We start from the raw sequence: 27,971 nt of genomic DNA, 5'->3' as shown, positions 1-27,971 counted from the left end.
TTAATGTTCCTAGCTACTCAATGAGACAGATATTTTCCTCCCCATTTCAGATAAAGAATTTCTGAAAGGTAATTAACTTCACCAAGGTCACATGGCCACAAGTAGAAGCGTGAGAAGTAGGCTCATAAAAATTATCTCAAAATTCTTTCATCAACACTCTATGATTCTGCTTCTTTTCAACAACAACAAATGTTTTTTAAATGGAAAATCTGGATGTGCCATGGAGTTTTACAAATCCAGGTATTTAGGTGTATTTATGAAACTTGTTCTTTGGTTTCCTGTTTTTAAAAAAATTATAGTGTAAAGTTCATAGAGATCTGGAACTTCATTCCTTCTCTGAATGACTGCTCATGGAGTCTGGTAACATGCAAAAGTTTCAATATTTGCTACTATCCTTGTTGTTACCACCTCCTTCTTATCCTCCTTCTTCCTCATGTATAGAGACAATATAAGACAGCTTGCCAGACAGTTCTGGTTTGTGCCTATAGCTTTGCATAATTATCATTATTATTATTCATTCCCCAAAGTGTCCTGGTTTAGATACTTTCATGGTCACCTTAATGATCATCACTGAACGTGTGAAGGGTGTTGTATTTCAGGTGCCCAGTAGGTGTCAGCAGTGTGACCTCCCGAGAACACTCAGAGAAAGGATTTCATTACAGAAGTCAAATCAGAGCAAATAATTAAGTGTAGTTCAAGAGCTACCTGCAGCCTTGGCCATTCAAAACAAATGAGAGGACAGGGGGAGGAGAGAAGGAACAGGTGCAGATCAGATAGCTCCTTCTTGGGATCTGATAGAGAGGGAAGGTTTCCTTTCCTCGTTAGAAGGACTCCAATGATCTGTGGAATGACCGCTACAGTATCCTTTTAAATTTTCACCCACAAGACAAAGCCAGTATGCAGTGAAATGAGGAAATGCCTTTAAGTGAAGAGATTTTTATTCCTTTCATAAATTGCTCAAGCCATGATTGGATGGAGGTCCTCCAGGTAACTCCATGGACTTTAACAAGTCTATTGAATAACTGCGTCTGAGTTGGAAGCTGAGTTGCCTGAACACAAACGATTTAAAGAAGATTAGAAAGCGTCTACATGCAGAGCTCAATAGCACACTCGGAATCTTCTTGGGAGGACCCACGGACTGTACCTATATTACTTTTGACCCAGGTGGATGCAGTCACTCTCTAGAAGCCTCCCCGACTTCAGATGTGTGGCACACATCCACCCAGGGGGGTAGGTAGGAGAAGCCCACAAGAATGGCTCTGCAGATGTTCGTGACTCTCAGTCCTTGGAATTGTTTGCTACTGCTAGTGGCTCTTGAGTGTTCTGAAGCATCTTCTGATTTAAATGAATCTGCAAATTCCACTGCTCAGTATGCACCTAACGCTTGGTTTGCTGCTGCCAGCTCAGAGCCAGATGAGAGGATATCTGTTTTTGAACTGGATTATGACTACGTGCAAATTCCTTATGAGGTCACTCTCTGGATACTTCTAGCATCCCTTGCAAAAATAGGTAAGTCCTTCAACACCTGGTTTGGTGAGTTATTTTTTTGCATAAGATAGTGAATGTGAAAATGCCTTATAGATAATGGGCTAAGAGGATTTTAACTGTTACTGCTATTACATTAAAAATTATCTTCCTTTCAGTCAAGGGAAAGTCATAACTGCATTTTACTAAGCTGTTTAATACTTTGAGATTGTGCTTTGATATTTGAGAGCATACTTCTGTGTACTGGGCTGTGTTGGTTTCTTCTCATTTCAGGGTGACAACCATGTGACATTGTTGACATGCAAAACTTTCAAATTCTATGCTTTAAAAATATAGAGAATAAAGCACGTAGACCTGGGCATGATGCAAGGTGGAAATTTCAAATTTCAGGAACCACATAATGTTTCTTCTGTAAAATGTTCTTGGCTGTGTAATTGTGGGCTTCATCAATGACCCCATTGTTTATTCTTTAAAAGTAGCATGTGCTTCTTGCAAATTGACAGAAAGCAAAAACAAACAAACAAACAAAAAAAAAACCATAGGCAACTAGTATCACTCAGTGATGGGATGCTGGGGCATATAATACTATATCTGTCAGTAAAATATTAGTTTACACCTAAGCCAAGTGGGGCCAGTGAGGTACCTCTAGTTTCCTTTGTGAAATAAAGTGAATCCAAGTTAATAGATTAAATTCCAATCAAGGGATCTTTGTGTCAAAAACCAAAGAGGTGGTTATTCTCTGTGACTATTTAATACCTAACTGCACCCCCTTGTCTCTTTAAAAACCAACTTATTCTAAAGTGGAAAATTAATATAATTATCTCAAATGCTAAGCACAATGTCTCCTTTGCCTCAGCTATAAACTTTATGCTATTTGAGTATGTAGATTGCCTTATTGAGATAGAATTAATGAAACATTTTAATTCTCATTTATGTATATGTGTATGTTTTCTCTAGGATGGATGTGAAATGTGGGTTGAGCTTTGAGGTCTGGCAGTTACCTTCTGTGGGCTCTGGCTATTCACCTAGCTGCCTCTCCATGGGTGTTGGGGACACTGGTATAGGTGTCCCCTTTAGACTCTCCTTTATAGTTGCTATTCATTTTGAGCTAGTAAAGTGTGAATTAAATAGGAATTGTTAGTTTGAAGAAGTCTTGTGCAATTTGCTTAGTAATTAAGTCACACAAAGGGTCTTACTATATTTTTCAGAGGTATTCAAGTAAAAATGGCTTTCTAAATGGATAACATTCTCAGTTCAGAGCAGTCTAACATCTTTCGTGAAATCATATGGACACTGATTGTGTTCAAGGCGATCTTACTTGGTACTTGAGTTTTCCTTTTAAAACAATATGCTAGAGATTCTGTGTTTCCTGCTCCCACTCCACAACCCGGCTTCCTCTTCACAGAAATGGCTCAAGTCAATCTGAGTACCAGGAAACTCATCCTGTCACTGACTAGCTAGTTGCTCTATCAATAAACATATAAATGCAGAAAGGGTGCATTTTGTCTTGGTTTTATATTTGTGTAAAACCTAGCTTGTTTTGTAGAGGCATTGTATGCATCCATATTCATTCTGTCTAGGAGTGAAGAGCACTGTGAAAATACGATTATTCATAGAACTGTTGGTTTAAATGTTCTTGATTTTCATGATGTAATTTAACATACTTTAGAAAAAAGAGTAGGATATCAGAATACACTTATTCAAGTACAATTTCATATTCACTAGTCTTCAAGAATTTAGATTATTTTTGTATTCCATATGGACATGAGGAGTGAGGAGATAAAAAGGCCATATTTATTGAATATATACTATGTGCCAAGTACTAGGCTGGTAGTTTTATGTATAAGGGCTTATGTATTAGGGCCAAAATAATAATTATGATGATGATTTATACTTTTAACACTTAAGAAATTCATATGGGTTTTAAAATATTATATTATTAAACATGAATCAGAATAAAATTAATAATCATTATTATGATTCATTCTTTTATTCCTCATTCTATCAAGGTGTTTTTTCTATCATGGGTGTTTTTTCTATCATGTTCATTCTATCATGGGTATTTTCAGAACACCCATGAAATATGAGGAAATGACCGTGGTCCCTGACCTCAAGGGACTTGCTCTAATGGGGAAGGTAGTTTAACTTAGTACTTACTGCACATAGATACTCTGACAGAAAAACATCAAAACTCTCCCCTAATCCTTTTTAAAGCACCCAACTATGCACTTATAAAACAAAGATAATGTAGAACAAAGATAATACAAAGCCACCTCAGACTTTGTGGTTTATCTTCTACTTCAGTTCCACGTCTTAGAACGTCATAGACGAATGTTCCTTGAATCTTTGGGAAGAATGGAATTGTAGGGCCTTCTTTGACTTTCAGACAGGACTTTAAATATTTGTGTCCATTTAAGCTCTAAGGACTGAAGCTGTAAATTTTAAGTGATTGACTCTACTGTCCATCATGAAAGGCATGTAGCATTTCTCTTTACAGGACCCTGCTTACGGATGTGTGGCCTCTTCCTGCACAACTGTGTAGAGAGCAACTTGGCTTAAAGCAGGTGAATGTTGGATCCATTTCAGGAAACTGGATTCCTGGAAGCAAGGCCAAACTGGGGAGCCACAAGGCCTGAGAAAATCACGCTATGGGCTCTTCCACCTCCTTTATATATTAAAAAAGTTAAGTTTGGTTAAAATAAGCACTAACTGAAGAAGAAGGAGAAGGAGAAAGAGAAGGAGGAGATGGATAAGTAGGAGGAGGAGGTAAAAAGAAGGAGAAGGAGGAAGAGAGTAAGAAGGAGCAGCAGGAGCTGGACAAAGAGAAGATGAAGAAGGAGGAGGAGAAATAGGAGAAGAAGAAGAAAGAATTAAAATAAAGAGGAAGAAGAGGAAATAGAGAAATAGGAGGAGAAGAAGAAAGAAGTAAAATAAAGAGGAGGAAGAGGAAATGGAGAAATAAGCAGTGATTAGAAAACGATGAGTTCAGTGCACCAGAGGAGGTGCTTACCCTGACCCTGAAGCCAGATGAAAGTGGGGATGGTATTCCTTGGTGATAATTACACCCTGTTGTGTTAACTTATAGTGAATGGAGAAGTTCAAAGCCATGGTCAGGGAAGCTCATATCATCTTTGGATGGGTGAATCTAACAATTCCCAAGGAGACATTTGCTGACTCCCTGTGGCCTGTGGCTGGAAGCCCACCACCTTCCTTAGGTTTGAATTCAAGGTCTTCCATTATTTGTCTCAAAATCATTTTCCAAGTCCTCTCCTGACACTTTTCCCAGTTCAAAGGTTGCTCTAGCCGAGTGGATCCCCTCAATGAAAGTCAAAGGTATCTGGCTAGGCCATTTCTTCCTCTCTTCTTTCACTCTTGATGTTCTCCTCACCTAAAATCTCTCCCATTCTGTTACCCAATCCTCATCATTCTCCAACAACCTGTTCAATCTCTTCTCATGAGAAAGCTTCTCTGATAAACATTTAACTGTTTATTCCTTCATTTATACACTTACAGATGCTTTCAGCAAATAGGCCAGCTGTTGTGGACAAGATACCGTGCTAAGTATTTGGGGAGACATGACAATGTAAATCATTCTGCTTGAGTCTGGGGGCTTTCCACATTATTAGGAGACATGAATCATGCACAAAAAAATAGTAGACAGGGATTATTGTTATTAGACAGAGTCAGATAAAATGCTTTATTAGTAGTAATTCAGAGGAACATATGAACTTAGGAAGAAGCTAGGGAAAGCTAAGCCTCAAAGGATGAGCAGGACTTAAAGGGACCAAGGAAAAGGACAATCCAAGCAGTGACATTAGAATGAGAAGACAAGAAAGAGGCCTGCAGAGTGACGACTTTGACTGGCTGAATGCAGGCTACGTAAAGATAGTGCAGAATGTGTGGGAGACCAACTTGGAGAGAGCCCCATGGTGATCTGCTGAGCTCTGATCTCTCACCATATTTGTTGATATGTTCAATATGCCCTTCATTATATACTTACACGTCATCTTCTTAGTTGCTCATGTCTTGTTTCTAAAACTTTATCAATACTGGGAATTGCAGTTGTCTACCTCTCTGGTCTTCCACCTGGCGGTACTTAACTGTAGTCTTTGCACAGTGAGGCTCAACTAATACCCTTGTTTTACAATCCAGGAGATGCTTTGTGTGCCTTCAGAATCCTAGGTGGGAATTGAGACAATCAGAGACCCATGGTGTAGAAAAATCATCTGACAGTAGAGTGTGGAACGACCTGGGGGGTCAAGGGTGAGATTGGAGGTCAAGAAGACAATGCAATCATTAAGATGAGAAATGGGAAGATCCTAAATAAAGGCAGCAGCCAAAGAAATGGAGAGGAGGGGATAATTTTAGGTAGCGAATGAGAGTCATGACATAAGAAATAAATACAGAGCTGATTGATGAAGAGTCACTCATGAGAATGCGACCTGATTTCCCCCTTCAGTGGCTGACCAGATAGCAATGTCATTGGTTAAACACAGGAGACAAAATAAAGGACTTTTAATTTTTGTGTATGTGTTGGGTGAAGAGGGGAATGAGGTCAGGTAAGTTTGGAACAAGCTCAGGTTTTGGTGATACAATAGATTCGGCATGAGCTTGAAACCTGAGCTTGCACGAGTGCAAAATTTCACCCTCGTTTCTCCTTTTCCCTCACACACCCTCGCAGATCCCTGTAAGATGGGAAAGCAGGAAGGAGGATGGGGGAGGGGGCAGCTGGCTGAGAATGATTCTGTGACCTGCACTGAGCTGGGCATGTTACCTACTGATCTTAGCGACGACCCTCATGACACTACCAGTTCCTGCTACAGATGGGACGCTGAGGCTGAGATGCCAGCCAGCTTGCCCACGGTCCTTCCTGTCTGCTTGACTTTAAAAGACCTCAGGTACACCCAGACCGTTTCGTTTGCAAACACCTAACTGTGCTCTCCGCTGTTCCGCAGGCTTCCACCTCTACCGCAGGCTGCCGGGCCTCATGCCAGAGAGCTGCCTCCTCATCCTGGTGGGGGCGCTAGTGGGCGGCATCATCTTCGGCACGGACCACAAGTCGCCTCCGGTCATGGACTCCAGCATCTACTTCCTGTATCTCCTGCCACCTATCGTGCTGGAGGGCGGCTACTTCATGCCCACCCGGCCTTTCTTTGAGAACATCGGCTCCATCCTGTGGTGGGCAGTACTGGGGGCCCTGATCAACGCCTTGGGCATTGGCCTCTCCCTCTACTTCATCTGCCAGGTGAAGGCCTTTGGCCTGGGCGACGTCAACCTGCTGCAGAACCTGCTGTTCGGCAGCCTGATCTCCGCCGTGGACCCCGTGGCCGTGCTGGCTGTGTTTGAGGAGGCGCGTGTGAACGAGCAGCTCTACATGATGATCTTCGGGGAGGCCCTGCTCAATGACGGCATTACTGTGGTGAGATGTCATGTGCCCGCCCCCGCTTCCGGGGAAGATGAGGGTTTGGGGTGGGGCTGGGGACCGGAGGCTATGGAGAGGGCTCCAGCGTGGCTCAGGCAGCAGGACAGGGATGAGCTTCAGCCCACGCGGTGTGGTCCGAGTTCTGGTGAATTTCCCTGAGATCTGCACTGCCTACATAACGGCTCACTCGCATTGCTTGTCATTCACAAGCCAGCTCGTTTCTCTAAAGAGTGGGAAAGGAGAAAGAACGTGTCATTCTTGAGTTAAATGTAGTTTTTCACTTAGCAAACAGAAACTGTTGCTAATGGCCCTTCTGGGGTTTCACGGCAGCTAAAGCAGAAGCTGATGTTTCTATTTTCTCTCCATCATCAGACCTCACTCTCACTCCCTTTATATGCGTTTTTGTTTTGTTTTTTAACGTACCGCATTAGAGATAAGGGTCAGGGAAGAGATGGCGACAGATTTGTGAAAATGTGTTAGTGTTTGTATCACTCAGTTGCAGGACTTGTATGGAAAAACGTGAATGAGGTGTTTTTGCTTATGAGTCTTTCTGGTGGGAAACTGAGAAGGACATACAGGCTTGAGCAACACCTAGCATTAAGGCTCAGGGGATGTCTGCAGGCTGGGGGTGCTGGAATATTGAGAAGTAGCCAGTCCCGTTACTCAATTTCATTAATTACTACAAACCTTCAGCAGTTGTTAGACAAGAAGACTTTTATACATACTTTTATATACATTTCTTATTTTTAAATTTCTGTCACAGCACATAAGTGATACTAGAATACATTTTCACTGTAGGAGTCAAACAGTACAAAACTATATCGCATGAAACACAAAAGCTTCTGCTTGCCCTCACCTCCTCCTCTATGTAAGAGGCAACCACTTTTATCAGCTTGGCCTTTTCCCTCCTGTCTTTGTTATATGCATATATAACATTTTTGCAAATCTTTTATCATGTATGTGTATGTGATCTGTATTTTTTAATATAAAGTGGGTGGATTTTATGTATTGCTTAGATATAACAAGTCTTTCCATGTCTTTTTTTCTTTTGTTTGAGACGGAGTTTCACTCTTGTTGCCCAGGCTGGAGTGCAATGATGCAATCTTGGCTCACCACAACAGTGTCTGGCCCTTTTTCTATGTCTTTTCAGCTATTGCATAGTATTTCATAGATTAAGTTATAGTAACTTACCTAATAGTTTCCTGATGAATGGGTCATTCAGGTTGTTTCCAAAGTTTCATTCTTACAAGCAATGTTGAAATGCATATTGAATATTATTTTTTCTGCATGAGCCTCTCTCTTTGCATTTGTATTTTTACATGATATTTTCTTAGAAGTGAAATTTCCAGTTTAAACAGTATGTATATTTAACAATTTAAAATGTGCTGCTGTTTGAATCAGCTCCTATCTGCCTCTTTGGTAAATGAGAGATTCTCACTCTAAGGTTATAGATGGCCAAACACATGACACCCAACATTGGGCAGATGAGACTGACAGCAGTTTATCAGTCACCTATACTCACCACCAAGGGGAGGAGGATGCCACATGCCCCGCAGGGCCACACAGAGGCTGCACTTGGGAACAGAATGAACAAGCAGGAGCTGCGGGAGGCAGGCTTTGTAGTAACAAGAGAACCAGGTGCTCCCTGGTTCTCACAGGAGGAGGTGATTGAGTTGTTGGAATCATTTTGCAGGTTGGCAGGGACCTGAAACCTGAGGAAAAAGCAGGAACTGTGCCTGGTACCCTTGATAAGGAGGGTGGTTTGGCTGGGGCACCTTATCCAGGGATGGGAGCGAGGAGGGAAACTTGCAGATAGACCAGCTGAGGTCTTCATAATTTTGCCAAATATCGAGGCAGTACATAATATCAAACCTTAATTTCAGCCCCTAGGCCACAGCTGTCAAGATTTTCCAGAAAGCCTTTATCATTTATACTTCCTCAGACAGTGTATTGCATCCATATTTTCTTGTATCTTTGACAAGGGACATTGTTTTCTTAATGTTTTCTAATGTCATGAGCAAAAAGCATTTCTCATGTTTGTTTTAATTTCCATGATAATATTAAGCAACTTTTCAGCAACTGCAAATCATGACTCTGTCACATGCTGTACATTGAAAGCTCATGTCCTTTCAGGGTTGGCAAACTTAAAAAAATACAGGACACCAAGTTAAATTTAAATTTCAGATAAACAATGAATACTTTTTTTAGTAAAAGTGTGTCATATCCCAATTTTTATATGCAAATGTTGCATCTTGCCCATTTTTCTTTGGGACCACTTGCTTAAAAAAGATTTATAGAAATTCATTAAATTATCTTACCTTTAAACTTTTGAATGTCTCATAAAGACCAAATATTTTCTTCCATTCTGTCATTTACACTTTTGAGATTATAGTATCTTTTACCCTATAGAAGTTTTAAACTTTTATATACTGAAACCTACTAATGTACCCTTTTTTGATCCTGGGTTTCATATTTTGCTTCCAGAGATTGTGTCTAACCAAAAGACATGCAAACATTCAGGTTTTAATTTTTTTCCCATTTACAATTTACTAATTCACCTGGCAAGCAATATCTTTTTTGTAAAACCTTTATGCAAAAATAGTACAGAGAGAAAAAGTCCCCTTTGAGAAATAATCTGAGCTATACCCACGGATTTCCAAAGCAAGGGAGGCCCATACATGAAGCCAGATGTCAAATCATGTGTTCGTAATGAGAATCCCTAATGGCTGAGGCAAGGCACTAGAATCATCAGGCTGGTGTATTCTACACTTGTGGGCAAGCTTCACAAAAAGCCACATTGTCAGGAAGCTGACAGGGGAACCTGGACTCCAGACTGCCATACGATTCAGAGATTTCATTTTTCAAAGTCTGGTCCTCAGGCCATGTGTCTCAACATCACACTGGTGGGACTGATGAATCTTCAGATGTCCAGTCCCATTTCACACCCTCTGACCCAGACTGTCTGGGAGTTGAGCCTAGAAACCTGTATTATTAAAACCTCAGATGACTGCTGAAGTTTGAGAACTATGGATTTATTGCCTTCAGGTTGAGAGAAGCTGATATATGTTGCTATAAAATGATGGTATGCCTAGAACAAGGACCGTATCCATCTCCCCAGACCACACTGGATTAGTCTCTGAGATCCCCTTTCCCCAACCCACTCCTTCTATAAATACTGTCATACTTTCAGTTGTGTTACAAATGAGTAAATGTCCTTGTCTGGGAATCCATTCTATCTCTTAATGCAGCCCCTCTGATCCATGATGTGTCCATTTCCTAGTTCATCTCCCAGAGATAACCTTATTTCACTCAGATTCAAGTTTTTTGGGGGTTATCTGGTTACTCTCACCCACACTACTGACAATGTCCCAGAGGGTGTTCATCTGTGACAAGACCGGGGCCACCCCTTGGAAGTTCATTCAGAGGCAATTATTCAACCTCTCCTTCATGAATTATTACAGAAGTCAAGATACTACTGGATAAATGCCATCTCTTTAATTTTCACAGCATATTCTTTATTCATCAAAAACTCTGATATAATCTACAAAAGTTCTTGCCAAGGAAGAGTCTTTATCAATTACCAAGGAAAGCATTTGACTCCTGCCTCGAGCTTGAGAATCTGACTTCCTCCTGAGTTGTCTCTAGATTTCACATGGAGAGCCAACCCCGGCTTGGCTCCTGGTTGGGGTTTCTTTGTTAGCAACATTTGTTTGACTTCCCCAAAGTTTAATTGCTTTGGGGGAGACATTTTTAAGAACGATCATTTCAGGATAAAATTATAATTTTCAAGCCACCGGAGTATCTGCTGAGGACACTGTTGTGACCTCTGCTGGGCAGAGCTGCTGTTGCGTTGGCTCTGTGGGGTTGTCCACACGTCAATCTTGGGCCACTCTGTGGTCACCCACAGCACAGTGAGTATTAAGTGTGCACTGGCACTGCTGGGTCCCTAAGTGAAACCAGAGAAGCCCCAGGGCCATATTTAGAACACAGCTGAAAAGGAACGGGTACTTGCTGCCGTCCAGTTGTATTTTGAGCTAAGGGCCTTGACCTCACCCTTTCATTGAGGAAGGAGCCTTCTTGGGGGCAGCAGTCACAAGCATGCCTTTTCGGCAAGGAGGCTGAGTCATCCAGAAGGTGGCCTGTGATTGTGGGTTACATGCGACAACGCTGCAAATCTTCATCCACAAAAGAGCTGCCTTCCCACCAAAGACAAGGGGTTGCTACCAACAGCCGAAATATTGATGAATCTGATTCTCCAGATCTCTTGCCCCACTTATTCCTCCATCTTGCTGAATATTTTAGGTTATGACACTAATCACCAGAACACACACACGCTTAATGATGGGGCAAAAGGAAGGAGACAAAACCCAGATATCTTTAGTGTCCTCACCCTCCACTGTACACAAATGGTTACAATGTGAGGAGATGGATACAAGAATTAGCTTGACCTTAGTAACTATCTCACCATGTACAGCATATATATATACACACACACACATATATATAAACGTATACATAATATATGTGAAAATATATTATATATATAAACATTAATATATATATTAATATCATGCTGTACAGCTTGGATATATACAATTTTTTATTTTTAAGAAAAGGATGTTTCTAAAATTGCATAAACAATGTCCCTAGTTAAAATCTCATGGCCAAAATCACAGCAGGAAGACAGGTGCAGCTACTATGTCATTTCTGCATTTATTAGTGTTTTGTTAAATCCTTTGCTTTTACTAAGAGGCATGACCAAGTGCCCTTACTTCATGAATGAAGAGAATAAAGCAAAGGAGTTTAAAATGAGCTGCACAAGGACACACCGCCTGAACGATGACAGAGCAGACACGGGTGTGCGCAGCTCTGCCTCCTCCTAAACTTTTCCTTTTGTCCTTACCTTTTGAATTTTCCACTCATGGAACTGGGAGGGACAAGAGAGAACCTACGTGCTACCGATGAGGAGACTGGGCTCAAGTCCAGTGAGTGAAGCCAGGGTTCTTTCTGCAAAACAGTGTGGCTTGAGGCAACATTCTGATCCTATTGTGCCTCCTCTTGCTGTAAAATTGGGATAATGACATTCTTCAGCTCACAGGATCACTGGAAAATTTATACTCAGCTCTTAGCAGAGTGAATGCCCAGCCTGGATTAAGCACTCAATGAATGCTGGCCATGACTTTGTATTGAAGCAGCTCCCAGACCCTGTTTAGTGTTCAGCTCATTCTGAACAAGCAGCTGATTTTACATATGGCACCACCTCACAGGTGGTAGGGCGGATTGTTCTTAGATTTATATTCTGCCCTGGTTTTCTTGGATCAACTTGCTGGATAAGCAACAAAGGGAGGCCACCAAGCTTTCTATCATCCCCAGCTCGCCCCAGCTCCTTATCTCCTCTACCTCATCAGAGAGGTCAAAGACCCAGGCGGGCCAGGGCTGAGGCTGGAACCCACACAGCCTGGCTCCAGGGCGTCTCTGCTCTTGACTGCCACCCGGTACTTCCCCTTTTCCCCATCCCTCTCTCCCCTCCTACTCTTGCTTCCTCCTCTGGTGACATCTTAGTGGCTCTGGATGCCATTCTCCAGGAGGATAGTGGGAGGGGAAGCGGAGCTAAATGTTCTGAGCACTGGGCCAGTCACCTTGATGGCTGCTTCATGACGTTTTCCTTATTTAAGCCTCACAGCACCTTAATGAGGTGGTGATAGTACATAGTGGTTAAGGACAGAGACCCCCTGGACCCAGACTGTCTAGGTCCACATCTCTGTACTGGCCCTTCTCAGTCCTTCAGGCCTCTTGAGTGACTTAGCAGGTCACCGTGTGCGTAAGTTTCTTCACTGTTTTATTTTTGTTATAAAGACACAGATTCTCATAGAAGTCATTTATCTATTCATTGACTAGAGTTTATTCTATGAAGCTCAGTATCCCAGAGACAGAGTGAAAAGTCATACTCACTGCTTTGCCCAGCCAGCAATTCCCTTTGGCTGAAGTGATCAATGGCAAGAGTTTCTATCAGAGACCGTTGACCTTTCATTCAGTTTGCAATTTTCCCTCTATTTATTATGGATTCTTGCTGCTAGCTTAGATCCGATATCTTCGATCCTATATCTGATCCCTCATGCCAAAATTCCTTTGCCCTCTTCTCTTCTCATCTGTCTGTCCCTGTAGCAACATAACTTTGCTGGCTTGTTGTCTGTTGGGTCTCTCGATTTCTGTCCATGCTGTTCCCTCCTGCAATCACAGGACTTGGCATCTAGAATGGAGCATTGCAGAGGGCGCTGAGTCAAGGGCTCTAGTGAAAGAATGGATGCTGCCGGAAGAGTGAATAATGAATGAGGCAACAAGAAGTGAGGACTAGGAGAGGAGTGCAGGGGCCGCTTTGGCCCTGGGGCTGGCCTGCTGCCCAGGTCTCTGTTTCCAGTGACTGAAGCCCCCTTTCTTCAAGCCCCCAAGAGGGAGCAAACTGGGGTGATTTTCCTCAAATTAACTGTCACCACCGAACTTCAGAGTTGCTTCCTGAGTCTAAACGCTAAAGGTGGGATAAAATCAGGGGTGGGCATGGGCAGAGGGAAGAGTCCCAGGGTCCTATCTCTCCTTCCCCACACCTTCTCATGCACGTGTCCTGCACCCCACTGTCCTGGACACAGGGCACATGAGGGTGAACCACGTATCCAGCCTATTCATTTGAGGGCAAATTTTCCTTCATGATTCTTTCTGCCTTATATTTTCCTGCCTCAAAAGGGGTCCTTACTCTATTACTTCCTATTCAAGAGCAGTAAAGCATAGCCAAGAGCATGGATGGGAAGTCATATGCTTCATTGCCTCCACTCCTTGTAAGCTGAGTGACGTCAGGTGAATTACTTACCCTCTCTGGGCCTCATTTTCCTTTCTGTAATATGGAGATAGGGTTGAGGGAGGGTTAAAATGAATTGATACACGTAAAGCATTTAAAATAACACCTGGCACAGAGTCAGTCCCCCGCATTTGGTGTTATTTATGCGAGCCCACCTGCATGAGTACGTCTGAGCCACAGAGCTCTCCTGACACCCTAAAGATGCCACATCGTCGTGTCTGTCTATCTGAACTTTGCAGTCTCAGCTTTTCCTAGAGAAGAGCTGTATGTACACTTGAACAGAATCTTGAGGGGAGAATAGGCATCTTTTCCTTGTCCTCTTTATATTTCCTTTCATTTTATTCTGATTCCAAGGATGGGAGCCGAGAGGAGATAGCTTTACTAGGAGACACTTTCCTCTGGCCAAGAATGTAGGGAGCTCACTGTATATGGGGGGCATGGGCCTACAAAGTTGCCTGATCTTGAGCAAGAGACGCAATCCTTTTGTGCCTCAGTTTCCACATATGTAAGATGGGAATGATTAATCTGACTTCAAAGGGTGACTGTGAGGAGGCTGTGAAATGAGACTCCGGAGGCCTGGCGCAGGGCAGGTGATACACAAATGTCCCCTTGCCCTTCCTGTGTGCCAGAGATGGGTCCACGTAAAAGCGACCATCTGCTGGGTGTCTGTCAGGCATAGAAACGGAGATTATACCTAAACTTCAGGCAGAAAGGGCCATGCAGCCTTGATTGGTTGGCTTTGGGTGCCTGGGGAGTGAACTCTACAACCCTGCAAAGTCTCAGCAAGTGCCTTAGCTGTGAGGCTCTCCCCTGGGGCTGCTTCTGACCTTCCGTTGGGGAGGGCAGGAGTCTGATGCCCACCCAGCCCAGACATGGGTCCCAAAGTATTCAGGCATTTGCCTTCACACATGCGCTTTCAGTCAAAATATTTGGAGGTTTTCACGGTGAACTTCTCAGCCCACAGCTGGGAGGTGTGTGTGTGTGTGTGTGTCTGTGTGTGACAGGTAGAGGGAGAAAGACAGACTGAGAGAGAGAGAGAGAGGGGGAGAGAGAGGGAGAGGTGCAGCAACCACTATAGCTTGTGATAAAGAGCTTGGATTGGGCTGGGGAGACAGGAGGAGCTGGGAGAAGTGAGGAGCAGATCAGTAGATCAATGCAGATCCCAGGAAATGAAGGAGAGTGTTGCAGGGGGCGGAGGTTCACCAAATCTGACTCCGAACCTTCCACAACAGGCAACCCCTTTACTTCCTGCACTTCGGGCGTCCAAGCCGCAGACTCGCCCTTTAAGGAGCAGCCTGAAGGGTGTGGGATAATCTTTGGGAGGCATGCTAAAGCACCACAGGGCTGGAGGGGCGCTTTATTATTTCATTGCAACACCTCCCATTTGATTCATCAAACGCTTTTGTGGTTCGTTTTCTTCTGGCTAAATAAACAGAATGGTTGAAGTTTGAATTGTACAAATTGGCTTTCAACTAGACTACACTGTGAGCTACCGAGGAGTGATTAGAACTCACTTCAGGTCACGAGCACAAGAAAAAAGAACAAATCCTCTCTGGTTATCAAGTTGTCTTTTCTCTGTCAGGAGGTGGGGTTGAGCAGCTATGGAAATGGATTTAGAGGAGAAACAGGGAGAAAAGCAATGTCTCTTGAGCTTTTTAGGGAGTAATCCGAAAGAGTACGGAAAAACGTATGGGAGAAGTTCTCTCTCGCCAGCCTTGCTGAGTGCCTGGGATGCAAAAGCAAACACGCTTCATCCCCTGCCTTTGAGGAGCCACAGCTATGAACACGCGACTTATTTCTTTCAGTTTGTAAATCATTCCTTTTAACCATGGACCTGCTTGTTCTGTGTTTTATTAGAACCCTTTCTAGCCACAGATAATTCCTAGGAGCTTGCATAATACATTAACAGAAATTCCTGACTTGAGAGAAAAGCTTAGGGCTTCAAGCACAGCCTGGGGACTTTCCTAGTCCTGTGGTTTTCAACAGCTGTCCCACCCCCAACAATACCCGTTCACGCATCCTTAAGGGCCTGTGGGTGTGTTAGGCTGCAGTAGGAAAAAAACATGCCTACTGTCATGTGAAAAGCCCCATGAGTTGGCCGTTTGGGAGGTGCTGAGTGACAAATAATTTCCTTATAGCTTCCTCAATGGTTGCATAAATGGATGACATCCAGCAGAACCTGTTGCACAGGCCTGGATGGGAGCACTAGATCCAGGCGATGGGTGAGGGAGGAAGCCATTGACCCTGCCTCCAGGCTGGGGTAATCCATGCTTTCCTCCTTACCCCCTAGGACCAGCTTTGGTTGTTAGTAATAGGCTAATACCACCAAGAGAGCTGAGAGACCATGAAATCTCATTTCTTTATGTTAACAATGAAGTTCAGTCATGTCTGGTGGAACCAGAGGTCCCCTGAGTTCTAATCCTCCATCCATCCATCCATCCATCCATCCATCCATCCATTTATCAAAAAATATTACTGAGGGCCGGGCGCGGTGGCTCAAGCCTGTAATCCCAGCACTTTGGGAGGCCGAGGCGGGTGGATCACGAGGTCAGGAGATCGAGACCATCCTGGCTAACATGGTGAAACCCTGTCTCTACTAAAAATACAAAAAAAAACCTAGCCGGGCGTGGTGGCGGGCGCCTGTAGTCCCAGCTACTAGGAGGCTGAGGCGGGAGAATGGCGTGAACCCGGGAGGCGGAGCTTGCAGTGAGCAGAGATCGCGCCACTGCACTCCAGCCTGGGTGACAGAGTGAGACTCCGTCTCAAAAAAAAAAAAAAAAAAAAAAAAAAAAATTACTGAGCTACTACTTAGTGTCAGACACTGCTTGTTCCACTATGCCAGAGCAATCTCCTTCTCAGAAAAAGCATAGTCTTCAGTGAGTTTAGTCTTCAGTGAGTTTAAATCTATCAGTTACAACTGATGCTTGCTTTTATGGTTAAAACAGTTTTGAGGTTAAGTGGCTTTTAAGTTACCTTTTGTATCATGCAGGTGAACTGACACTAGAGGGTGAAAGATAGTCCTAAAGTCGTTTGCTCCAAATTGATGAGGGGAGTGAAGGAGGAGAGGGATTTGCATAGACTGAGGGGTGGTAGGCTCAGGTGGGTTCTTGGATGGCGGATGGCACCATGAGGAACAGGTGTTGGTGGAGGTGGATGATAGTATTAGGTTGGTTTTTAATTGTTGAGTTTTAGAAACCTACAAGCAATTGAAAGAAATTGTTCAGTAGTTTTAGAAATGAAAATCTAGAGCCTGGGCCAGAGATCAAACAAGATGCATATTTGGAAGTCATTGGCAAGTAGGTGATAATTGCAGCTACGAACCATGGCAATCCTCCATCTTTCTTCAAGCTCAGAAGAGTTTCAAGCTTTTTAAATTGAAAAATAATTCCTTAAAGAAATGTCATTGCTGTGCCCTAGGTCAATAAACAGATTTTATTGATCCACACACTTTTCTCTTCTCCTCATTACATGTTCTGATACCCATTCAGTTCACCAGCTTGGCCTCTGTTCACTGAACTTAGAAACAACGAGTGTCCAGAGATCTCAACCCCAAGAACATGGGTGAACACCTTGTTTAACTTCTCTATCCTGGGCTTCAGGTGTTTTTTTCTCCTCCTTTAGGAGTGAGGTGAAAGAGCGTCCTCTCTTCTGCCTTTTACATCGTTATACAGAGCTTGCTAGGTAATTGCTGGTCTTCTTAGTTGGTTTCCTTTTGTGGTCAGAGAGTCAGAGAAGGTGGTTGCCAAGAAACTGCCCATGACAGAGTTTACTATGCCAGAGCTCCTTAATACAAGCTAGAAAATCAACTGGGCTCATCGTTATTCAAGGTCTTTAGCTTATAGAGCAGTTACCATTTTGAACATTGCTGGTCATTGTGCTGGAGGAGAGAGAGATTTCTGGAGGGTCTCACCTCAGCAAGCAAATGCCCCATTCTGGAAATGACATATATCTTTCCTATTTGAAACTCTCTCTTATAATTCTTTCTTGAGAAAACAAACAAACAAATAAAAACTCTCTCAAACTCAAAAGTTGGGCAGGCATAATCACATGGTGACAACTAACCTCAAAGAGACTAGAAGTGCAATCCTACAAGGTTCCTAGAAGGGAAAGAAATATTGGATAAGCAGTGCTAATAGCTATTACGTTGTCATTTCAGAGCCTCATCAGGGATGTATTCGGTCACTCGCTCACATTCTACTGCTTTTTCAATCGATTTTCAAATTTGTCTTCCCATTTGTATTAATACATTTTTTGACTGTTAATGAAGAAATACCTGAGACTGGGTAATTTATAAAGAAAAAGAGGTTTAATGGACTCACAGTTCCACATGGCTGGGAGGCTTCACAATCATGGCTGAAGGCGAAGGAGGAGCAAAGGCACGTTTTACATGGCAGCAGGCAAGAGAGCATGTGCAGGGGAACTGCCCTTTATAAAACCATCAGAGCTCATGAGACTTATTCGTTATCATGAGAACAGCATGGGAAAAACCCACCCTATGATTCAATTGCCTCCCACTGGGTCCCTCCCATGACCAGTAGGGATTATGGGAGCTACAATTAAAGATGAGATTTGGGTGGGAACACAGTCAAATCATATTGTTTTACCTCTGTCCTCTCCCAAATCTCATGTCCTTACATTTCAAAACAATCATGCCTTCCCAACAGTTCCCCAAAGTCTTAACTCAATTTAGCATTAACTCAGAAGTCTACAGTCCAATGTCTCATGTGACAAGGCAAGTCCCTTCCACCTATGACCCTGTAAAATCAAAAGCAAGTTAGTTCCTTCCTAGATACAGTGGGGATAAAGGCATTGGGTAAATACACCTGTTCCAAATGGGAGAAATTGGCCAAAATGAAGGGACTACAGGCCCCATGCAAGTCCAAAATCCAGAAGGGCAGTCAAATATTAAAGCTCCAAAATTATCTCCTTTGATTCCATGTCTCACATCCAGGTCATGCTAATGCAAGTAGGTTCCTATGGTCTTGGGTTCCTATGCTCTGCCCCTGTAGTTTTGCAGGGTACAACCCCCACCTCCCCCTCTACCCCAGCTGCTTTCATGGGCTGGTGTTGAGGGTCTGTGGCTTTTCCAGGCACATGGTACAAGCTGTCAGTGGATCTACCATTCTGGGGTCTGGAGGCCTGTGGTCTTCCTCTCACAGCCCCACGAGGCAGCGCCCAAATGGGGAGACTGCATGGGGGCTTCAACCCCACATTTTCCTTCTGCACTGTCCTGGTAGAAGTTCTCCATGAGGGCCCTGCTCGTGCAGAAAACTTTGGCTTGGACATCCAGACGTTACCATACATCCTATGAAATCTAGGCAGAGGTTCCCAAACCTCAATTCTTGACTTCTGTGCACCCACAGACCCAACACCATGTGTAAGGTGCCAAAGCTTGGAGCTTATACCCACTGAAGCAATGACCTGAGCTGTACGTTGGCCCCTTTTAGCCACAGCTGGAGCTGAAGCAGCTGAGACAGAGCACACCATGTCCTAAGGCTGCCTAGAGCACGGGGGCCCTGGCGTCAGCCCAGGAAACCATTTTTCCCCCTAGGCCTCCAGCCCTGTGATGGGAGGGACTGCTGTGAAGGTCTCTGATATATCCTGGAGAACCTGGAGACATTTTCCCCATTGTCTTGGTGATTAACATTCAACTCCTCATTACTTGTGCAAATTTCTGCTGCAGGCTTGAATTTCTCCACAAAAAATGTTTTTTTTCTTTTCTACCTCATCCTCAGGCTGCAAATTTTCCAAATGTGTATGCTCTGCATCCTCTTGGATGCTTCGCCTATTAGAAATTTCTTCTGCCAGGTACTCTAAATCATCTCTCTCAAGTTCAAAGTTCCACAGATTTCTAGAGCAGGGGCAAAATGCTGCCAATCTCTTTGCTAAAACATAGAAAGAGTTACCTTTATTCCAGTTCCCAACAAGTTCTTTATCTTCATCTGAGACGACCTCAGCCTGGACTTTATTGTCCATATCACTATCAGCATTTTGGCCAAAGCGATTCAACAAGTCTCTAGGAAGTTCCAAACTTTCCCACACCTTCCTGTCTTCTGAGCCTTCCAAGTCTCTTGGAAGTTCCAATCTTTCTTGTCTTCTTCTGAGCCCTCCAAATTCCTCTAAACTCTGCCTGTTACCCAGTTCCAAAATCACTTTCATACTTTTGGGTATCCTTATAGTAGCACCCTACTCTACCTGTACCAATTTGCTGTATTAGTCCACTTTCATGCTGCTATGAAGAAATACCCAAGACTGGGTAATTTATAAAGAGAAAGAGATTTAATTGACTCACAGTTCCACATGACTGGGGAGGCCTCACAATTATGGCAGAAAGCAAAGGAGGAGCAAAGGCACGTCTTACATGGTGGCAGGCAAGAGAGCATGTACAGGGGAACTGTCCTTTATAAAACCATCAGATCTTGTGAGAACTCACTCACTATCATGAGAACAGCATGGAAGTAACCATCCCTATGATTCAATTACCTCCCACCATGTCACTCCCCTAACACATAGGGATTACGGGAACTATAATTCAAGATGAGATTTGGGTGGGGATACAGTCAAGCCATATCACCACTCCAGTTAGCTTCCATATCATCCACTCAATTATCCTTTCCCTTCTCTTAGTTTCTATTTTTCAGTTTTTCTGTCCCACAACTCATAGTTGTTCATGGTCCCTCATTGTACCTTAATCTATCTCACTGTATTTCTCTAGTCATCCATTCCAAGTCAATTATGTTTGCGACAGAAAAAACAGTTACCATAGCTGCAAGCTGGGCAGAGGGTTTCACCTCAGACTACTTCCCAGACCCCAGTCTATAGATAGACTTATTGAAGGTCTGTCTACTCTCACCCTTGAGTAGAAAGTCCCCTGTTAAAAGTAATGTAGTCAAACAAGACTACCCCTTCCTCAGATGCTATGTCATAGAAGTTACCCTTACAGGGATCCATGTGCATGGTGGGGACCATAACTATCATGGCTAGGAGGTTTGGTGATCACAACAAAATGCAATTAATTATTATTAGGGCCTCAGCTATCAGTGTCAAATGAATCCATAAGATTTAATATTATGACTACAAAGAGGTTTCTTACTTTGGTTCTTAAGGACAGTTAAAAGTCAGTACATTTAATGAACTGACATGGCTATAAGGTTGCTTTATTTTATATGAAGTAGTATAATGTTAGCCAAAGTATACTGTAAAAAGTTAAGGATGTTACTGTAGAGCACCACTAAATATAATGCAAAAAATTTGATCAATAGATAAAATTAAAATAGAATTCTAAAAAGTATTCAATAGATAAAAATGAATGCAGGAAAGGACAATAAACCAGGAGTGAAGGAGGGGAAAAGAAAAAATATTGTAATATGGTAGATCTAAATCTAACCATAACAATGTTGCATCGACTGTTAATGGACTAACCACTCCAATTAAAAGCCAGAGATTAATAGAACTGATTATAAAGCAGGGCCCAAATATATTCTATTTATAAGAAATGCAATTTAATTATAAAGACATAAATGAGGTGAGAGTAAATGGATGCAAAAAGATAAACCAAGCAAACAATAAGCATAAGAATGTTGATTTGGCTACATTAATATCAGTTAAAAGACATAATGATAGAAAGTATTAGAAAGTTAAAGAGGGATCTATCATAATGATAAAAAAAAGCTGACTAATCAAGAATACCTAAAAATTGTACCTGTATATGCACCTAATAATAGTGCAACAAAATACATGCATTAAAAATTGACAAATTGAAAGGCAGAAAATGACAATTCCATAATTTTAGTAAGAGATTCTAATACCTTTCTCTTAGGAAATGATACTAAAATCAAGTAAAATATCATCAGCAAGGCATGGAGAATCTGAATATTATCAACCACCTTGCCCTAATCCCTATTCATAGAATATTGTGCCCAACTACTGCAAACTCACCATTCTTTTCAAGTGCTTATGGTATGCTTAATAAAAACGACCATACATTCGACAACTAAAGAAGCCTCAATAACTTTAGAAGCCTCGATGCCACATAGAGTATATTTTTGTTCACAACAGAATTAAAAATAAATTTAAAATATCTAGGAAATTCTTAATATTTGGAAATTAAACAATACACTTCTAGATGTTTCATGTTTCAAGAAAGAAAATAACATTTTAGATATCTTTTAAATAACATTTAAAAGTACCCCAAAACAGAAATACTTCCAACTGATTTTAACAAAGATATGCTAGATCCTTTCACTGAATATTATAGAACATTACTGACAGGAATTAGAAGACCTAAATAATATCATATTCATTAATGGAAGAGTCAACATTTTTAAAGTATCAGTTTTCTCCCATTTTATCTATAGATTCAATAAAAGCCAATCAAAATCCCAGAAAACATTTTAGTAGAAATTGACAAAGCTGATGCTAAAACTTTGTTTGGAAATGTGAATGACTTAGACTACACGAAACAATGTTTAAAACTAAAAAACAAAGCTAAAAGACTTATGTGATGACTTACTATAATGTCATGATAATAATAATAATTCTACACAAATTACAATATTAATTAAAGAATAGAGATATAGACTATGAAAGAGACTGGAGAGTTTAGAAATAGACTTACATATACATGGTCAATTAATTTTTGGCAAAAGAACCAAGGCAATTCAATGGAAGGCAGTCTATTCAACAAATGGTGCTGAAAAAATCTGGTATCCATGTGGAAAACATGAAAATCACCCCTAACCTCAAGCTATATTTAAAAATTAGCACAAGATGTATCATAGATGAAATGGAAAAGGTATAATTATAAATGTCCTGGAAGAAAACATGGAAGTAAATCTTTATGACTATAGAAACAAAGACTTTTTGACCTTGGAGTAGTCAAAAGACAGGAAAAGTACAAATCAAAACACACATAAAAAAGAAAAAGCAATGAATTGGATTTTATGAAAAGAAAAAGAAATGCTCTTCAAAATGCACAATCAGAAAAGCAAGCTACATATGAAAGAAAACATTCACTATACATGCATTTCACAAAAGACATAGAGAATATGCAAATAATGTTAAATAATTTTAGTTCTCAATAAGGCTATAAACAGCTCAATTAAAAATAGGAACAAGATTTGAGCAGATACACCATAAAAGATGATATATTTGTGGCCAGTAAGCACATGGAAATATGCACAACATAATTAGTAATCAGGGAAATGCAAATTAAATCACAGTGAAATGCCACCCAGCCATTCGAATTACTAGAATAAAAAAACCTGACAATATCAAGTGTTGACGAGGATATGGAGCAACTGGAAATCTCACACATTTCTGGTGGTGTTCTGCAGTAGACAGTGTTTGTCCAAGTCTACCCCAAAAGTCCAAGGAAGCTGAGAGGCAGATAAAAGAGATGGATATACCTAGTTTTTTTAGAAATAAACATTTAACGGAGACTTAGGAACAGAAGCTATGCTTGTGTCTTCAGCAGTGGTGAGACGATACGGTGGAGCCCCGTGCCATTAACCCCCAGACCCAGGGCTTATATACCATAGAGAAGGAATGTGTAGAACAATTGTAGGGAAAGGCAAGAATGTTGTATAAATCTGTCTATAGGCAGAATTTATGGACAAAGTTGTTTGGGCTTACTGTACTTACTTTACTTACTGTAAATCAAGGGTATATGCTTTTACAAAAAGAACAGTGGATAAAATTTACAGTATATGCTTTTACAAAAAGAACAGTGGATAAAACAGAAATCTTAGAGGCAACATGGTGGATTAGCATCTAAGATGAGGTTGCTTTAGGCTCCACAGGTGGGTATATAAAATGATATTATGACTTTGTTTTTATTCTTTCTAATTTTGAGAGAGAGTCTCACCATGTTGCCCAGGCTGGAGTGCAGTAGCATGATCTCTGCTCACCTGCTCACTGCAATATCCTTCTCCCAGATTCAAGGGATTGTCGGGTCTCAGCCTCCTGAGTAGCTGGAATTACAGGCACATGCCATCACACCCAGCTGATTTTTGTATTTTTAGTAGAGACAAGTTTCACCATGTTAGCCAGGCTGGTCTTGAACTCCTGGCTTCAAGTGATCCACCTGCCTCAGCGCCTCAGCCTCCCAAAGTTCTGGGATTACAGGCATGAGCCACCATGTCTGGCCTGATATTATGACTTTGAAAACAATTTGGCAGTTTCTTAAAACTTTCACATGTCTACCATACTACCTAGCCATTGTACTCCTAGGTACATATGCAAGAGAAATGACAACATAGGTCTACAAAAAAGGCTTGTACATGAATGTTCATAGTAGCAACATTCAAACAGCCAAAAACTTGGGGGTGGGGAGTGGACAAGTATTCATTAACAGGTAAATAGGTAAATAAATGAAGAAAATATGCCATAACCAGATAATAGAATACTACTCAGGTATAAAAAGGAAGGGACCACTAATATCTGCAACAACTTGGGTAACTCTCAAAAACATCATGCTGAGTTAAATAAGCCAGAAAAAAAAGGGTTCATAATTTGTTATTCAACTTATATAAAATGTAAATTAATCTACTATGACAATAATAAATTAGAGATTTCCTGGGGCAGGGTCAGAGAGAAGGATGGACTTCAAATGAATGAGGAACCTTTCAGGGTTCATGGAATTGTTCTATATCTTGACTATGGCGATGGCTTTATGGGTGTCCACAATGTCCAGTATTCATTCATTTTAGATGCAGTTTATCATATGTAAGTCTTTCCTCAATAAAGTTAACAAGAAAAAAAAAAAATGTCAGCACATTTGGGATTGACTCTTCACCTCTGCTGAGCCCTGGTCGAAGGACTAATGTTTTTAGTCATTGTGTGAGTCTCTGCATGTTAAAATGGCTTTGCAAACTTTTACAGTGGCATCAGCTACAGGACCATCACTATTATAATGTTGGAAGGCTTGGAGAATCTTGTGTTAAAGGTAACACAAAAGGATCGTTTGCTGAGACAATGAGTGAAGAGGGAAAATCTAACCTTGTTCTCCATGGGGCTGTGGACATGTTTGAGATTTAGCATTGGCTGAGCTTTTCCCTTCAGTGTATAAAAGATACACACACATTATTGTGACTTGAAATGAACCCAAAGAAAATCTTTTGCAACTATAATGTTACCCAGAGCCTGGTAATTTGAAAGGTAAGAACTGTTTTTCGTGCAGTAGTAAGGATTGTGATTGTAAATGCAGTCTTCTTAATTATATGTACTACTTTAGCTTCTGAAACTGCCATGGCATCTTCCTGGCAGGGCACACTGGTGTCCAAAGACAAGGCTGGTCCAATTGCCTTTCCCAGGCCATTGGAACAGTCTGGGTAGCTACTAATAGTCTAACAAGCTATGTAAAAGAATTTTAGTTTATGGCAACAATATTCAAATCTTTGAGTCTCGGTCATGTTCTCTGAGTTTCCTTTGGATTTGAGAGTCAAATAAACAGTCAGGTTCCACTTAACCTCATTCAGATTTTCCTTGTCTGGGATTGTGGGGAGTGTGTGACTCCTCATTGTGGCTTCACTCCTTTCAGTGTGAGCTCAACTCCAACAGTGCAATACCCAGGCCTTCTAAGACCCATATGTGGCAGAAAGTGAAGTTGGACTAAACAAACTCACTGAGTCGAGACACAACCACTAAGATTCTTTTGGATTCATTCAAAATCATAAGTCACATTTTGTTTCAAATACTCAGCCCAGGTTTTCTTAAAGCATGGCTTCAGTTTGTTTAAATAAAATAGACCAGGATTTTAACAGTTTTGTAAAGTATGATTGATACACAAACAGACCGATAGATGTTGTCCAGGTCCGTCATGGATTAGACACTCAGAGTGCATTAAACGTATAAGAGTTTTACTAGAGAAACTTCTGTGAGGGAAAATGGGGAAGAAGCCCAGGGGGATGGGAGAGCCCTCAGGTCACAGTGCAGAGTGATTCCAGGGGAAGGAGAGAGGGAGGGACAGAAGCTGGATGGGACTGTTTTTACTGCATTTCTTAGAGACTTTATCAAGCTCATCAGGAACCGCAGACTAAAACACGTATCCAAGGAGTCCTTTTCCTTCCAGAAAGGGGCCTATCTCAGTGTCCCTGCTAAGCTCCGGCCTTAGCTGAGAATGGCAGATGGGAATCCCTGCAGTTAGAGATCTGAGGGGCTCCGACTGCCCCAGATAGAGAGGTGGATGATAGACAGCAGATGGATAGATGATAGATAGATAGATAGATAGATAGATAGATAGATAGATAGGCAGATAGACAGATAGATAGATAGACAGACAGATAGAATTAGAAAATACATATCTGTAGTAGTTTTCTCTAGGAGGGATTGTGGGACATTTGTGGGGCTTTTCCTTTTTTTTTTTTTTTTTTGTTTCTGGACATTTCTACACTTTATCATGTATATTCTTAACCAAATTCAGTTTAAGATTTCTGCAAGTCTTTCTCTTTTTAAGTAATTCCTTTCCTAATATCAGAAAATCACAATGTCCATGGTATGTGTGTGTGTCTGTGTGTTTGTTGCATGTGTCTGTTGCTTGTGTGTCTGTTGTGTGTCTGTTGTATGTGTGTGTCTATTGTGTGTGTGTCTGTATGCTGTGTGTATACTTGCTTGGACCCATTGGCACCAAGCTTTCTGATTCTTCATCTTCCTCAGCTTCCTCTCCTCCCAGAAAATACACTAGAAACTTATCTTTGAGGGAAGACGGCAAGCCTATTATAACCTTCTGCCCACATTCCCTTATCTAACCGTGCTTATTGGCTACTGGTTACTTACTACATTGAGCAGTGAGCACTAATCCATACACTCAATACCTGCATCCTAGGCTCTCTTAAGAAACGTGATTGAACCATTTGGGGAATAAGCCACAGTTTAAGACCTTGTAAAATTCAAAATAAAATTATCTGTGCTCTGAGAGATTTATAACGAAAACTTCTAGTCTGTAATACAAGTTAATTTCACAGCATGGTCATTTTGTTTATAAAAGCTGCACTGGGTGAAATAGTGTCCCCTCAAAGATCCATGCCCACCTGGAACCTCAGGATGGGACCCTAATTGGAAACAGTGTCTTTACAGTTATCCTTATTGAAGGTGAGCTCACACTGGACTACGGTGGACCCTAATCCAATGCCTGGTGTCCTTATAAGAAGGTGATATGACACAGAGGAGACACACAGAGAAGACCAGGTGAAGATGCAGGCAGGGACTGGAGTGATGCACTCACAAACCTAGGAACAGTGAGGACTGCTGGCAGACACGAGAAGAAGCACACTGCCATGCCTGGCTAATTTTTTGTATTTCAGTAGAGATGGGGTTTCACTGTGTTGCCCAGGTTGGTCTCGAACTCCTGAGCTCAGGCAATCTGCCCGCCTTGGCCCCAAAAAGTGCTAGGATTACAGGTGTGAGCCACGGTGTCCTGCCTAATTTTTTTGTATTTTTAGTAGAGATGGGTTTTCACCATGTTGGCAAGGCTAGTCTCGAACTTCTGACCTCAGGTGATCCACATGTCTTGGCCTCCCAAAGTGCTGGGATTACAGGCATGAGCCACCACCCCTGGCCAAAAACAACAATCTTTTATCATGAAGGTGATATTAGAGGGAATCAGTAGAGGTCGGGCTTACAGACGACCTGGAGTGGCCAGGACTAGGAAAGGGGCTGGAGGAGGAATGAATTCCTGTAGGCTGCAGACCACAGCAAGGGGTCAGTGTTTACACAATGCAGTGTGCGGTTCTGGTGAGTCCTGAGGATGAAGCCAAAGCCAGAACCCAAAGGCTGTCAGGCCACACTGGATATCAGTGGTGACACTGAGTGTCCCTGTAAGGAAGATGATTCCCATCTTGGAGAGATCAGAGTCAAGCAGAAGGCCTGGGCGAGTCTGGCAAGGTGCAGCATGGGGGGCCACAGCCAGAGGGGACATGAGAGCCGACTGTGAAGGTGAGGGGGCATCTTCAGTTCTAGAAGGTCCATGCAGTCCATCTGTGCCTCTGAAGCACGCAGAATACCATCATGGCCACGATTTCCTTGAGTTTTAGCTTCTGCCCTCTGCTCTGATTTTTTGCAATTTTCCTGGTGTAGATAGAGGCTCAGAGGCATGTACTGTGGTTTCGCAGGACTCTTCAGGGGCTGATATTCCCAAAGGTCTTCATTTCTGCAGAGATCTTCGTTCAGCTCTTCTCTGTGTCTCATTACCTGTACACCTGCTGCCGCTTTGCAGGA

The 27,971-nt window shown here is 42.0% G+C and overlaps 1 protein-coding gene across 2 annotated transcripts in view; it reads left to right on the top strand.

Annotated features, from left to right (window-relative positions):
- The first annotated feature begins 719 nt into the window (after positions 1 to 719).
- The window catches only part of LOC105490134 (solute carrier family 9 member A4), a 64,047-nt gene continuing 36,795 nt past the window's right edge, over positions 720 to 27,971 (top strand). Inside the window, exons 1-2 of one of the 2 annotated variants that reach the window (XM_011755520.3) lie at positions 720 to 1,509; positions 6,441 to 6,904. In XM_011755520.3, the coding sequence (XP_011753822.2) occupies positions 1,254 to 1,509; positions 6,441 to 6,904 (720 nt within the window). In that variant the 5' untranslated portion in view covers positions 720 to 1,253. The remainder of the gene's footprint in view (positions 1,510 to 6,440; positions 6,905 to 27,971) is intronic. The other variant, XM_011755521.3, reaches the window with a different exon arrangement.

The sequence above is a fragment of the Macaca nemestrina genome, chromosome 13 (genome assembly GCF_043159975.1).
Source record: "Macaca nemestrina isolate mMacNem1 chromosome 13, mMacNem.hap1, whole genome shotgun sequence".
NCBI classification, from domain to species: Eukaryota; Metazoa; Chordata; class Mammalia; order Primates; family Cercopithecidae; genus Macaca; species Macaca nemestrina.
This window is presented reverse-complemented; position numbering and strand designations above follow the sequence as displayed.